The following is a 13,975-nucleotide window of genomic DNA, read 5'->3' on the forward strand; positions in this document are numbered from 1 at the left end:
CTACATGTAAACATGCTGCATGGTTCTCATGATTACAGAATAAAGGCCAGGATCCCCTTCTAGATCATCTACTCCTCACACATACTGTGTTAAAGGCCAGCAACACAAGCCTACTGATTACCTAAATAAATCTCATAATTTCTTTTCACTGTTCCCTCTTCCTGGAATCTTTCCTCCAATGATTCTCACCTCCCTCTATGCCTTGATGTTGTGGAAGTCTTGTTCTAATCCTCAAATAACAGCCAGATTTCACTCTAAGAAATCTTCCTAGTTCTCTCTAACCTAAATTAGTTTCTGGATTGTTATTCATATAAACGTCTTATTTTTAGTCTTTCTTTAATGTTATACTTTTTATTCGAGAGAGGCGTGTCTATAATTTTTGTCCCTAGTCTCTATTCTCCCCACCTTCTGCCATTTAATGAGCTCCTAAGCTCCTCTACTGTTGGGACCATGTCTTACTCATATTTTGGTTCTTGTGTCTATGCCAGGGCAAGCAGGTGCTTCATATGTTTTAACTGAATTTGAGCAGATAGTGAAAAATGTGTTTTGACCAGTAATCATTTTTGTGTCTTTGGTTTACTATTTTGCCTAGGAACTACAATGAGGAACAATTTCAGTAGTTTCATTTTGTACTTTATATCTACTTTTTTAGGACAGGTTCACCCCCCTAGCCCAAGATGGAGTTTCGCTCTGTGGCCCAGGCTAGAGTGTAATGGTGTGATCTCGGTTCACTGCAACCTCCGCCTCCCAGGTTCAAATGATTCTCCTGCCTCAGCTTCCCAAGTAGCTGGGATTACAGGCATGTGCCAGCACGCCTGGCAAATTTTGTATTTTTAGTACAGTTGGGGTTTCGCCATGTTGGTCAGGCTGGTCTCGAACTCCTGACCTCAGATGATCCACCCGCCTTGGCCTCCCAAAGTGCTGGGATTACAGGTGTGAGCCACCGCGCCTGGGCCTGTCTTTTAAGTCAGCAAGAAAATTATCTACAACAGGATCTTCATTAATGCTACAATTTAGAACATACAAATGTGAAAGGTTTCTAACTTTACCTTGTACATTTTGCATATATCATTAGTCATTGTTGGACACTTCAGCCATGCATAATGTAATTCAGTACTGAATGTGTATTTTAATGTGAGAGTTTTTGACATCAACATTTTTAACTTTTGTCTAATTTATAATCTTAACTTAGAGTTAATGGAAATCGGTGCCTCTATGGCTATGGTTTTAACCAGCTAATAAGTTGTCTTCATGATCTTTAGTTTCTAAACAATGAATAGTAAATACCATTTTTTTGTGAAGATCTGTGTCTGAATTGAAAGGGATCAAACTGTATAGTGAATAAAGCAGTAGAATGCAAATCAGAAGACACAGTATTTAACATGATTAGCTAGTGTTAACTTTTGATATCCATAAGTTATATAATTAAAATTTTTATTCAACACTTGATTAACATAAATATTTCTCAATTTTCTATCTTTGTTCTACAGAATGGTAGATAACACAGATCATCTCTGGAAAGGATATTGATCCACCTCATGTAAAGTATGCTCAGTTCCTTTCCAGTGGTGTAAGTATCAAGTCCTTCTTGATTTTTATCTTCATAGTCATTTTAATAAAGTTAAGATGTCATTATGATTATGATCCAGATTCGACAATGGGTGTTCGTAGAGTTGAAAAGTTTTTTTAGGAAATGAATCAAATGGTATACCTGTTTGACATTAAGGTGAATAAGTGTCGTGATCATGTGGTGAGAAATGAATCTTTAAATCTATCAGCCTTCTCTTACCATTTCTGTTTTCAGCTTTGAATTTTGACATTAATTTTAAATTGAATATAAAATTACTTATTATTTTTAAGTGCTTAAAGCTTAGAAGCATCTAAGATAGATGGCTAACAGTTCAAGAGAGCTAGTATTGGATTCCTTGTGACAAGCAGACTACTGGAAGCATACACCTTCATGTTGCCTTTTGTGTGAAAACTCCTAGCACCTTAACCATTTTCCTTTACCTGCTGGGGGCACGATAATGTAGTTAAGCCTATTAGCTAATGTGCTAGCCTTTCTTTGGAGTCAGGCAGAAAATACAAATTGAGATAGTGGTATTGTGTTGAGAGTGTTTTTGTGCTAGGATATGAACTATAACCACTAGTTCATATTAAATAGGCCTTTGAATAAAAGTATTCCGGGAATTTCAGATATTAGAGAAGACAGAGTATCTATTAGCTCATTAAGTGCATCTTTAGAGTCTAATGCAGAGTGCCTTTAGCATAAGTATTTTCTAAAATTTGATGGAGTCTCCACTTTGCTTAAATTTCTTCCGTTTTGGTTGACAGTTCTATAAAACAATAAGTAGATATTAAGAGAGGTTTTCCTTATTATTTAGGCTTTTCATTATAGTTCCCCCCCCACCCCAATAGATTCTATGACACAATGAAAAGTTTCTGAAACAGACCTAGAAGATGTGAACTGTAGCCTGACTTTCTGCTAAGTAGCTATATCCTTGGGAAGGCACTTCACCTCTTTGGGCCTTAGTTTCTCTCCCCACTTTTTAAAAAAATTTATTTGCTAATAGCTGTTTTCAGTCTATCAGCCTTCTCTTTTATCATTTCTATTTTCAACTTTGAATTTTGACATTAATTTTAAATTGAATATAAAATTATTTATTATTTTTAACTGCTCAAAGCCTAGAAGTTTCTGAGATAGATGGCTAAGCATTCAAGAGAGTTAAGATGTCTAATGGCTATTGAAAATAGTAAGATGTCTAATACTTACTGAAATGAATGTAAGCATCATGAAGCTGTGAAATTTTGCATGATTTGTTCCTTGTTGTGTCCTCTGTGCCTCGAATAGGATCTGTTACATAGTAGGCACTCAATAAATGTTACTTAAATGGATGGTTTTTGTCTAAATAGTCTCCAGTTTTCTCATTCCACACCTAATTTATATCTCCCTCTATAAATGTGCATGTTTGTACTTGGATTTTTGTTACATATGGTAGAAATAATATGATCAACGTATGATTTCATGAATCAGAGTGTTTATTGCCATACAAAGAGAATTTTTTCTTGACTTAACAATACTTAAAGATGGGGAGAGTAACATGGACAGACTTCACAGGGAATACACTCAATAGATGAGGTACATTAACCACATTGTGAGTGTGTTCCGAAGCTATTAAAGTGTCTTTGCTCAATTATGCTGAAAGGAGGCCTCTGTGTTCAAGTGAAGGCTAAAAGTGGAAGTGTACCTTTATATGAGCAGTTCTTGGGAGAAACTGATTTGACCACCATAGCTGAGATCCAAGACCACGAGTAAGGCCCCTCATTGCTAGAAAGTGCTGGCCTGCAAAGTGTAAAAGCTTTGAGGTCTTTTGCAGCCTGAGCTCTCCGGTTTTGGAGAAGCCGCCGACAGAGAGTAGCCCTGCCACAGCCTAAGCTCCCAAAGTGTCTGTTAAGCTCTTGAGTGTATATGTATTTTGAAGTCCAGTAGTTGTGACAGTAACTCACATATACAGTTTGATATGAGGTGACATTCCTGAGAGGATGGAGAGTTCACTCTCTGATAAAAATATTGTGATTGACTCTAGAGTGTGTTAAATTATCATGCAGTAAATATCATGTATGCAAAACAAAACTAACCTATTTTGCCTAGTCATTCTAGATAATAAAAATAAAGAGCAGAAATGCGCTAAAGAAAAAGCTGTTATTCAATAAAATTTTACTAACTGTTGGTGCTTTACAATTAAGGTAGTAATGTCCTTTCTACCCATGTTATTTCAAGGTTAATTATTTGTGAATGCTTTAATCTTCTCTGCTCTATATGTTTGTAGAATTTAGCTTATGAAATTATATTCTGGACCTCATGCCTTATCCAAGAAGGGTTTAGGTACATATTCAAGTCAGGATAAAATGTATTGTGGAAAGTTATTATGGTCTTATGGTATGATATTTTCTTAGAATATCAGTTTATGAACTGAGCCATAATTCCTGAATTTAATTGTTCTTTTATGCCTTAAACATTCTCTGTTATTACAGTGTTGAAATTCTTCTCACATCATTTTCAATTATTGTTGGCCTGAGTCTGCATTCAGATTAGTAATTTAAAGTGAAAGATGTTCCTTATCCTGTGAACAATCCTTGTGCAAAAGAAAATTAATTCAATTCTTACATGTTATCTTTTTCTGTTATAAAAGAATTGCTAGTATCATGGACTTAGATGACCTTTGTAGGTCATTTACTGCCATAAATTCGTGATTATGTGCTTAAACTAGGTAAATTATGAGAAATAAAATTTTGAAATGCCAGTGTATATGCCTTTGTTTATATTAGTACACATTGGAACATTATTCTCAATATCCAGGAGAGCTTCTAGTGTCAGCGTTTTCTCAGTAAAATATTGTATCTTCAGTGTCACATGCATGCTTTGATCTTGTTTGTTATGCTCTTAATCATTTTGCTTTGTAGTGATCATATGAATGATCATTCTAGCAATTGTGGATCATTTTGCTTTAGGTTATGTTTGCATTAGGGACCTCTCAGTGCAGGGCACAGACATCTAATTTGAACAAGGTGAAACATAATGGGAAATGTATTCTCTGATGAAACAAAACAGCAAGAAGAGCAGGGATGTATCAGGGGCTTAGGGATTATTGAAACAAGGGATATGAGCACTGCACAACTTTTGCCATCGGTCTGTTCTAAGTTTCTTGGTATGTCTGCTTCATCTTCCCATGAACTAGCTGCTTCCGTATAATAAGGAATTTACCAGACTAATATCTTCCTGAAACCGAGCACAGTTATGGTGACTGTTCATCTTTCCCCTCGTCTGACTAGAAAATTGTGGGGAGAACAAGGTTTGGCTTTCTTGTGCGCCCACCCCACTGGCCAGAAGGTGGGGTATTATGAGTGATAGCCCAAGAACATGTGCTTGAAAACAATGAGGTGTTCTAGGCAGACAAAGTAATAGGTGGCCTATTGTTTCTCCTTTTATGACTTGGAATAAAAGTGGTTCTAATAGTCAATGAATCTGAAATGACATAAAATATTAGATTGTTTTATATGCTGTGAAATCTTTAGTTTTGACAATTCTAATTCAAGTGTTAGGATGGATACTTTTCAGTAATAAGTGAAAGTCATATAACTTACTTTTGTTTTATGCTAATACAGAGTGCTGCTCCATACCAGGAATAGTTTGAAGAACTGTATACAGATAACTAACTGCTCTGATGTGAATACTGTAGGAAAATACTGTGATTGGGAATTTTTGTCCATATAATAAAACAGTTATTGAAGTCATCTGAAGTAAGATCACTTTATGAAATACTTTGATAACATGAAGGCTGAAGATAGCAACAAACAGGTCTACTTCATTTTCAAGGGAAAATAATAATGTTTATGTTTAATATTTTTCATTACAAAATATTGTGGGGGGAACTTAGGCCATCAAGAAAGAATATACTAATCATGAAAATAGGTCTTTTTAAAATGATGCCTAGCTTGTTACAAGTGAGTATCGGAAGAAATCAGACCGTAACATTTGTAGGTGTAGGTCAGATACTGTGGCCCATGGGCACAAATGGCCTGCAACATGTTTAGGTCCACAGAATATGTGTGTTTGGTTGTGTTTTATTTTAATGAGCTTGTTTTTAAAACTAGGGAGATTTCATCTAAAGTTCTAGATTTCTGCCTACTTATTTTAAAAAGAATTTGAAAAATAAAACAATCAGTAAAATGGAATAGACTATCCAAAGGTAATGCAGATTCATATGGAAATTGTGTATATGATAAAGGCAGCATTTCACATCAGAGGAGAAGACAGATATTCAATAAAAAATATGACATCTAGCTGTCCATTTGGGATGAAATAAAACCCCAATTTTTTATACTTGTTAAGTCAATAAAAATTCTAGATGGAGCAAAGATTTTAAATGTAGAAAACTATTACTAGGACCCCTAGGTTCATCAGTAATTAGAGTAGTTTTATCTAAACGGCTTTAAATGAGACTTAAAGGAGTAGAATAGCCTGTGTCCCATATCATATGTTTCCAGTTAAGTCCTGCAAGGTATTGTAAAGGAGAATGATGTGTGCTTTTGGAGTCAAGGCTTAAATCTTTTTCCTAATGTTTACTCAGATTTTTTGTAAGGTATAAAACTACTCTGAGCCTTAGTTTCCTCAACAATCAATCCATCAACATAAAATGAAATGAATAAAGAACATCTACCACGAGAGTTGCTGTGAGAATTGGATGAGATTATGTTATGTGTGAAACTCTTACCCAATACCTGCCTAGAAGTGACTGTTCAATAAAGTTTTCATGTAGAAGGACAAAGAAACAGTGAAACTTTCAATAGCTGTGGGGCACTGGCCCAGAGCAGATGTTTGTTTGAGAAAGATGAAAAAACTTCTTGACATCTATTTCCATCTGCAAACACTTATTGAGAGCCTATGCATGCCATGCATTATATTTGGCACTAGAACAATAAATATCAAAATAAAAGAGATTACCACTTCAAAAAATCTTGAATGGAAAAGTCAGGTCTTATAAGAAAGTAATTCAAGGCCGAGCATGGTGGCTCACACCTGTAATCCCAGCACTTTGGGAGGCCGAGGTGGACGAATCACCTGAGGTCAGGAGTTTGAGACCAGCCTGACCAACATGTTGAAACCCCATCTCTACTAAAAATACAAAAGTAGCCAGGCTTGGTGGCAGGTGCCTGTAATCCCAGCTACTCAGGAGGTTGAGGCAGGTTGAACCCAGGAGGTCCAGGTCGCAGTGACCCAAGGCCGCGCCACTGCACTCCAGCCTGGGTGACAAGAGCGAAACTCTGTGTCCAAAACAACAACAACAACAACAACAACAAAGGAATTCAAACAGTGAGAATTTTTACAGTATTTGACTACTCTCTTAATATTGTTATTCACCCTAAGAAAACATTTTCTGATATGCTGCAGTATCTTGTGCTAGTTAAAGGAAACATGTAAAAGTAATTTCCTAAGAAAAATGAATAGCATTGTCTGGCTACAACCATGAAATATCTTTCTCAGGGTAGCTATTAAGAGAGAATGCATTACCAGAGATGAAAAACTTAGGAAATTGCTAAGTGGTGAATGAAATGGTGCTTTTTTTTTTTTTTTTTTTTTTTAATGTACCTCTCTTTTCCACTTAAATATTTTTGCTGGTTATTAGTATTTGCTTGGACTTAGCTTAGCAAATCATTTGTTTACACTAAATGAGATTGTAGAGAATTCCTAGGTCTGTGTAGCTAATAGTTGGTAAATAATATAATACAAACTATTTTTTCAGCAATTTTCCATTAATACTCTAATGTAGAGTAATACACTTGAGATGGGCAAAACACTTCTGAGTTATCACATAGCCTGGGTTTAATGCATTCCATGTACCTAATCTGTTGTTTTGGTATTATTTACATAACTAAAATTTTGGTTCTGATATTTTCCAAAACTGAGGAAAATGTAAATTGTATGCCATATGAAATTAGGTTTTATGTTACACCTATGTTCACCTACTAACACATTTAGTATCTGTACCAATCCATTTGCCATGGCACAATCATTCTAGCATGGGACATGCTTTCATTTTCAATAAAGAAGCTTGTGTATAAATACTGCATCTTCTGAACATTCTCTAATGATATGTGCTTTGGTAGATACTGTCAATAAAGAGACTTCTTTTTATCTTTTTTTTTTTTTTTAGTTTGCTGGAAACCATGTCTCATTATACAGATGAACCCAGATTTACCATAGAGCAGATAGATCTGCTTCAGCGACTTCGGCGTACTGGAATGACTAAACATGAAATTCTCCATGCCCTGGAAACTTTGGACCGTCTTGATCAAGAGCATAGTGACAAGTTTGGAAGAAGGTCCAGCTATGGAGGAAGTTCATATGGGAATAGTACCAACAATGTCCCAGCATCTTCCTCTACAGCTACAGCTTCCACACAGACACAGCATTCGGGAATGTCCCCATCACCTAGCAACAGTTATGATACTTCCCCGCAGCCTTGCACTACCAATCAAAATGGGAGGGAGAATAATGAGCGATTATCTACATCCAATGGAAAGATGTCACCAACTCGCTACCATGCAAACAGCATGGGTCAGAGGTCATACAGTTTTGAAGCCTCAGAAGAGGACCTAGATGTAGATGATAAAGTGGAAGAATTAATGAGGTTAGTGACTTTGCTTATTCAGAGTCCCTAGAAACATCTGTATTCTTAGATTGTTTTTAAGTAGTATGCTGCATTTCAGCTACTTAGCTATAAGAACTGTAACTTCCTTCTCCCACCTTTGGAGATGAAAGGAAGTTCAAGCTTTATGTTTTTAATTTAAATTTTCTCTTCTTTACTTCAGCCCTTTCTCTTTGCTGCTTGATAAGTCTTTTCCATTCTCTTTATCAAACACTAATCTTCTCTATGACTCTACTAGCTTATTTCTGACTAACAGACACATTCTAATCTTGAAATCTGTAGTAAGTACTTTTTCTGAGGGATAATTTTATCTTGATACAGAATACATACACTCTTAATTTTTCTCTCCAACATTCTAATCAAGAAAATAATTTGGGGTACCTATTATATAGGTTCTAATTTTAGCAATAGATGACACACACACTCACACACACATATACACACATTGTCTTATAAATGTAAGAACTCTTAGAGTTTTAAACACTGAGAAAAGAAATCTACTTTTTTTTTTGAGATGGAGTCTTGCTCTGTATGCCCAGGCTGGAGTGCAATGGCGCCATCTCAGCTCATCTCAGTCTCCGCCTCCCAGGTTCAAGCAATTCTCCTGTCTCAGCCTCCCGAGTAGCTGGGATTACAGGCATGCACCACCACGCCCAGCTCTTTTGTATTTTTAGTAGAGACAGGGTTTCTCCATGTTGATCAGGCTGGTCTTGAACCCCTGATCTCAGGTGATCCATCTGCCTCAGCCTCCCAAAGTGCTGGGATTACAGGCGTGAGCCACCGAGCCCGGCCGACAAGAAATCTACTTTCAACAGAGGTAATTAGGAAAGGCTTCACACTGGACCCTGGGACGCTTTGAGGGTAACACCATGTGTTTTCCATTATTGTGCCTCCAGGATCTGGAACTTTCCCTGGCACATGGTAAGGGCCTAATATGTTTAATGAATGGGTAACCTTGACCTAAATGGTAAAGAATAGCATTTGTTTTTAAAATACAGGAACTTTATTTAAAATTAAGGGACTAGTAAAGAGTAGAAAAGGCAAGGCGTGTCTTCAGTCTGATAAAAATTACGTAAGACAATGTAATAAGAATAATATATTAGGAAACAATACAGGTTTTGGGAGACTTTGAGTTCATACTAGTTTATTTACTTTTGTTGGAATTGAGGAGTTTTGTAAAAACTCCTCTAGGAATAGAGATGATAAAGGTATTGTTTTCAGTAGATTTCCACTACCATAGAAGGGAAAGAGCCTGCAAATAAATTAGCTACAGTAGATAATGAAAGAAACTGTAGCAGGAATTTGTCAGAAATAAAAATAGTACCTGTAAGTATCATTATAATTCTTCCTAAAGATTTTTAAACTTCAAGATTGAATAGTAGTGACACATAATATTGCCACTTGGAAGATCTGTCCAATAGTACCACAATGTTGAAATATCCTTCAAACTGTCCTGAATTTATTTTTAGGTAGATCTTTATTATATGAAATTCTGTGCTAAATCAACTATTTTATCTGGATTTCAGATACAGTATAAATAAAGTATAATATTAATACCTGTAATGAATAATATGATACAGCAGTTACAGTTACAAGTCATTGTTTTGTTTTGTTTTGTTTTTTTGAGACGGAGTCTTGCTCTGTCACCCAGGCTGAAGTGCAGTGGTGTGATCTCGGCTTATTGCAACCTCTGCCTCCTGGGCTGAAGTGATTCTCCTGCTTTAGCCTCCCGAGTAGCTGGGACTGCAGGCATGTGCCACCACGCTCAGCTAATTTTTTTAAAAGTTAAAAATAAAAGAGATCAGTTTGAGTTTGAATTCTTTTTCATGTGTTAAAGTAAGTGACCGAAGTTCAGGTGTTGCTTTTGAATTTAACGTTGTTAAGATTAAGAAGGAGAACCATTTGGGCAAATAAAAGTTACTTCACTCATTGAAACATAACAAGATTAGCTTTTAATTATTCTGAGTAGAGAGGATATCAAAAATTTAAAAAGGATGCCAACCTGGTTTTTTCGGTGGTGTTGCTGTTCATCAGTTTTGATAAGCTTTTGACATAACAGTTAATTCTTAAACGTGTATAAGACTAACAAGAAGTATGGGAAAGCTCGTTAGTAAAAGTCTCTAGAAGATTGTTTGGAAAAATAAAGGTCTAAAAACTTGACTTTTAACTCATAGGTTGGCATGATGTTTTAATTCAAATATATGCTCAAACTAAACGAAAACCTATTTAGCAATGACTGGGATTTGTAGTTAAATCCTGTAATTACACCCATTCCAGTTTCACTGTGAAATATATACAGGTTTATACTTTGTTATCAGTATTTATGTACTACCAGTTGTCGCTTAATCAGGACACTTGATCTTTTTCCATTTCTCTGCTTCTTTATTAGAACTGCTCCTTTGGGTTCTCTTGATCATCTTGGGGTCTCAATGGTCCTTCTAGATCTCTCTGGTTCTCTGCCATTGCACCCTCACCCACTGCTGCACTCCTGCTTTCCTCCATTGTGTCCATCTCTTACGCTTCTCAGGTTGTAGATAATAACAATCCTTGGATCAGTGGGAAAGTTTATTGGATGACATTGTCACTTATTAAAATCATGATGTGAGGTTGATCAGAGAAACTGAGATTCACAAAAATTAAATACTTTGCTCAAGAGAACTTCAATATTAAGTGGCAGAGCCTAAATTATGTCTTTATTATCAATATATCACTAGTGTACATTGCCTCTCCAAATACATTTTTCATGTCTGTAGATTTTAATAAGATTTTAGGAAAGGTGGTTAATTAACATAAGACAAAGTATGAATTGCCTTAATGGGCTTTGCATCCCCCTCCCCCATGATATTTGCTGCTTCAAAACAATCACAACGTGAATTTTTATTTAGTGGAATGTTAGAGAAATATTTTGAGCGGTGGATCTTTCTGAGTATTCTGTGCTCTTTTAGGAATATACTGCCCTTGCTGATCACTAGATGCTATGGTGATATTATAGCCCGCTGGAAGTGGTGGTCTCTGGTGGGGGAGCCTGGATATCTGAATGCTTTCCTGTCTCCTTTTCTACCTGTGTGCTTCACCTCTTGCTTGTTCACATTCCTCAACTCAAACATAAGACGTAGTTTTAAAAATCTTATAATTCATTCACTTTACAAATTTCACTCCTAAAAATTTCAAGATACATAATGGAGATTGTTTTTTTTTTTTTTGAGACAGAGTCTCACTGTCAACCAGGCTGGAGTGCAGTGGTGCAATCTGGGCTCACTGCAACTTCTGCCTCCCAGGTTCAAGTGATTCTCATGTCTCAGGCTCCCTAGTAGCTGGGATTACAATGTGCACCACCAACCCCAGCTAATTTTTGTATTTTTAGTACAGACGGGATTTCACTATGTTGACCAGGCTGGTCTCGAACTCCTGGCCTCAAGTGATCCTCCCACCTCGGCCTCCCAAAGTGCTGGGATTACAGGCATGAGCCACCGTGCCCAGCCCGTAATGGAGATTTTTTTGTATAACTTCATCAAGTTATAATTGTACACCTTATCAACTCATTAAGAAACAGTGAGAAAGTAGCTTTCACTTTTTTCATTTTTGAGTTAGGTTAAAAAAATAAAGGTAAACTAGGATATGAATTTAACAGATTGTTGAATATAACATTTTAGGAAGGACTTTAAAGCCAGAAATAACTGTTTTACATATTAATGTTTAAAAATGCATCTATTAATATATAAATATATGTGTAGGGGTATGTGTGTATACACATCTGCTAATATAGTGTATAGATACTAGTGTGTGTTTTATGTACATATTATGATATAATTTAAATGAAGCTTATCAGAATTTGTTAATAATGCCATACATTAAATATATTATTCTTAACCACCCATGTACTAAATTTTATGATATGTTAGTATTTTGTATAAAACTGAGGCTTTATTCTAAGTTGGTTATCTATAGGCTAAGTATTTTACTTGCATAGGTAGGATGTGCATGTTCTGTAGATAAGACAAAATGGTCATGACATCCAGTTACTATGTTATTGATACGTATATAGTAACTTTTATTTTTGAGTGAATTTTTAAAATTTAAAGTTATACTTTGTCTCCATGGGTAAAAATGTATGGGGATAGGTTTTATTCAAATGTGAAAGAAATTTGTACATCATTGTATTTTTCCAAGTGTGAAATAGTCTGTCTTGGCAGGTGTCGCTTCATCTCTGGAAGTCTTTCAGATAGATGATTACCTTTCAGAGATCCTAAAAAATGTGCAGTGTATATTAACTATGAAAATATGGAAGATCTTAAAGCATATCATTTTTAAAACAGGTGGTCTTTATTATTCTTTGTTCTAGAAAAGGAAGCAATGTCATTTCGAACTACTATAAATAATTCTTTTCCTTTCTGATTTGGTCAGCTTAAATCTATTTGAGAATAAAAATTTAAAGCTGTTTTATAAATTATCTAGATCGGGCTTTCCATTTTACAACCTTTTTTCTCCAACTACAGAATTGTTCATTCATTGAACAAATTAAGCTCTATTATATGCAAACCCCATAAATGAATAAGGCACAATCTTTGTGCTAAAGGACTAAGGACTTTACAGCGTAGTAGGAGAGATAAGACAAGATTAGAAACAACCATAATACAGAACAGCATGTAATATATTAGCATGTGAGTAGTAGTATTGAAATGTTAAAAGTTAGCCATTGCAAGAAGATACCTTTTTTAGCTGTGAAGATCAGGGAGAACTTCTTTGAATAGATGACAGTTAAATTGTGTCTTAGTAAAAGGGGATTCCACAAAGAGGCATTACTGATGAATTCATCCAGATATTAAGAAAGGTCTGTAAGTAACAGTGAAAGTTTAGCAAATTATAAAAATAATGGCATTGGGGGGTGGGAAGGAAGAATTTCATCCTGGCGTGGAAATCACCAGATGAATCTAGCATGGCAATGATTTCAAAAGGGAAGTAGGAGGCAATGACATGGACTTGAACTGGTTAGCTACAAGTCAGGTGGGTATCTTATCTTGAAGTAAGTAAGCTGTGGAATGAAAGACAAGATCAGCCTGCTCTTCACTTTAATTCCATAAGACTTGAGGCATAGAAATCTTGAAGAGTATGAGATTTTATAAGAGAGGAAGGAGGGGATTTATTCTTTTTAAGGAGGATGTAAAATTGCAGATGAAGAGAGGAAGTGAGGGGTGGGAGAAGATGAGATAATTAGATTTAGAGTAAATGAAGTTTTTACACTAACAAAGTGGTGATTCTTAGATTACAATGAGGACAATAGGAGTAGCAGGTCCTTAAAGAAGGCTGAATGAGGAGAGAATGAGGGAAGGAGGTGATGTCAAAGTTTGAACAACAAAGCTAACCCACTAGAATGGAACTTTTAAAAATATTTAAGAGAATTGGACACAATGAAAATAGAATGTGTTTAGTATTTTGAAAATACCTAGTGAAACCAACTAAATGACACATCACTGCTTGTGTATAGAATTCTTTTAATGCCACCTTAAAGTACCTGGTACAGATGTTTACTTCGGTCTTACATGATTACAGCAGATCATTTGTTTCTTCTTTTCTTGGGAACCTTTCTGAAGTTTTATAAAATAATAGTCAATGTTTAGTATTTTTACAATTTCAAAAAAAATTTTGCAATGAATTTTTGATTCTATGTATTACAGACATATGTATACACACAATATTTAATTTCATTGCTAGGAGACAAATTTTAAAAGCCTTATGAAGGGAGTATTGATGCTTTTTGTTGTTGT

General features: G+C 35.6%; 1 protein-coding gene across 2 annotated transcripts in view; it reads left to right on the forward strand.

The window, feature by feature from the left end:
• LOC105542361 (homeobox-containing protein 1) overlaps window positions 1-13,975 on the forward strand; it is a 90,439-nt gene that overhangs the window by 72,683 nt on the left and 3,781 nt on the right. For both annotated transcript variants that reach the window (XM_011983903.1, XM_011983901.1), the window contains 2 exons: window positions 1,491-1,570; window positions 7,716-8,192. In XM_011983903.1, coding sequence (XP_011839293.1) covers window positions 1,548-1,570; window positions 7,716-8,192 — 500 coding nt within the window. In that variant the 5' untranslated portion in view covers window positions 1,491-1,547. The remainder of the gene's footprint in view (window positions 1-1,490; window positions 1,571-7,715; window positions 8,193-13,975) is intronic.

Source organism: Mandrillus leucophaeus, unplaced genomic scaffold (genome assembly GCF_000951045.1).
Source record: "Mandrillus leucophaeus isolate KB7577 unplaced genomic scaffold, Mleu.le_1.0 Scaffold256, whole genome shotgun sequence".
NCBI lineage: Eukaryota > Metazoa > Chordata > Mammalia > Primates > Cercopithecidae > Mandrillus > Mandrillus leucophaeus.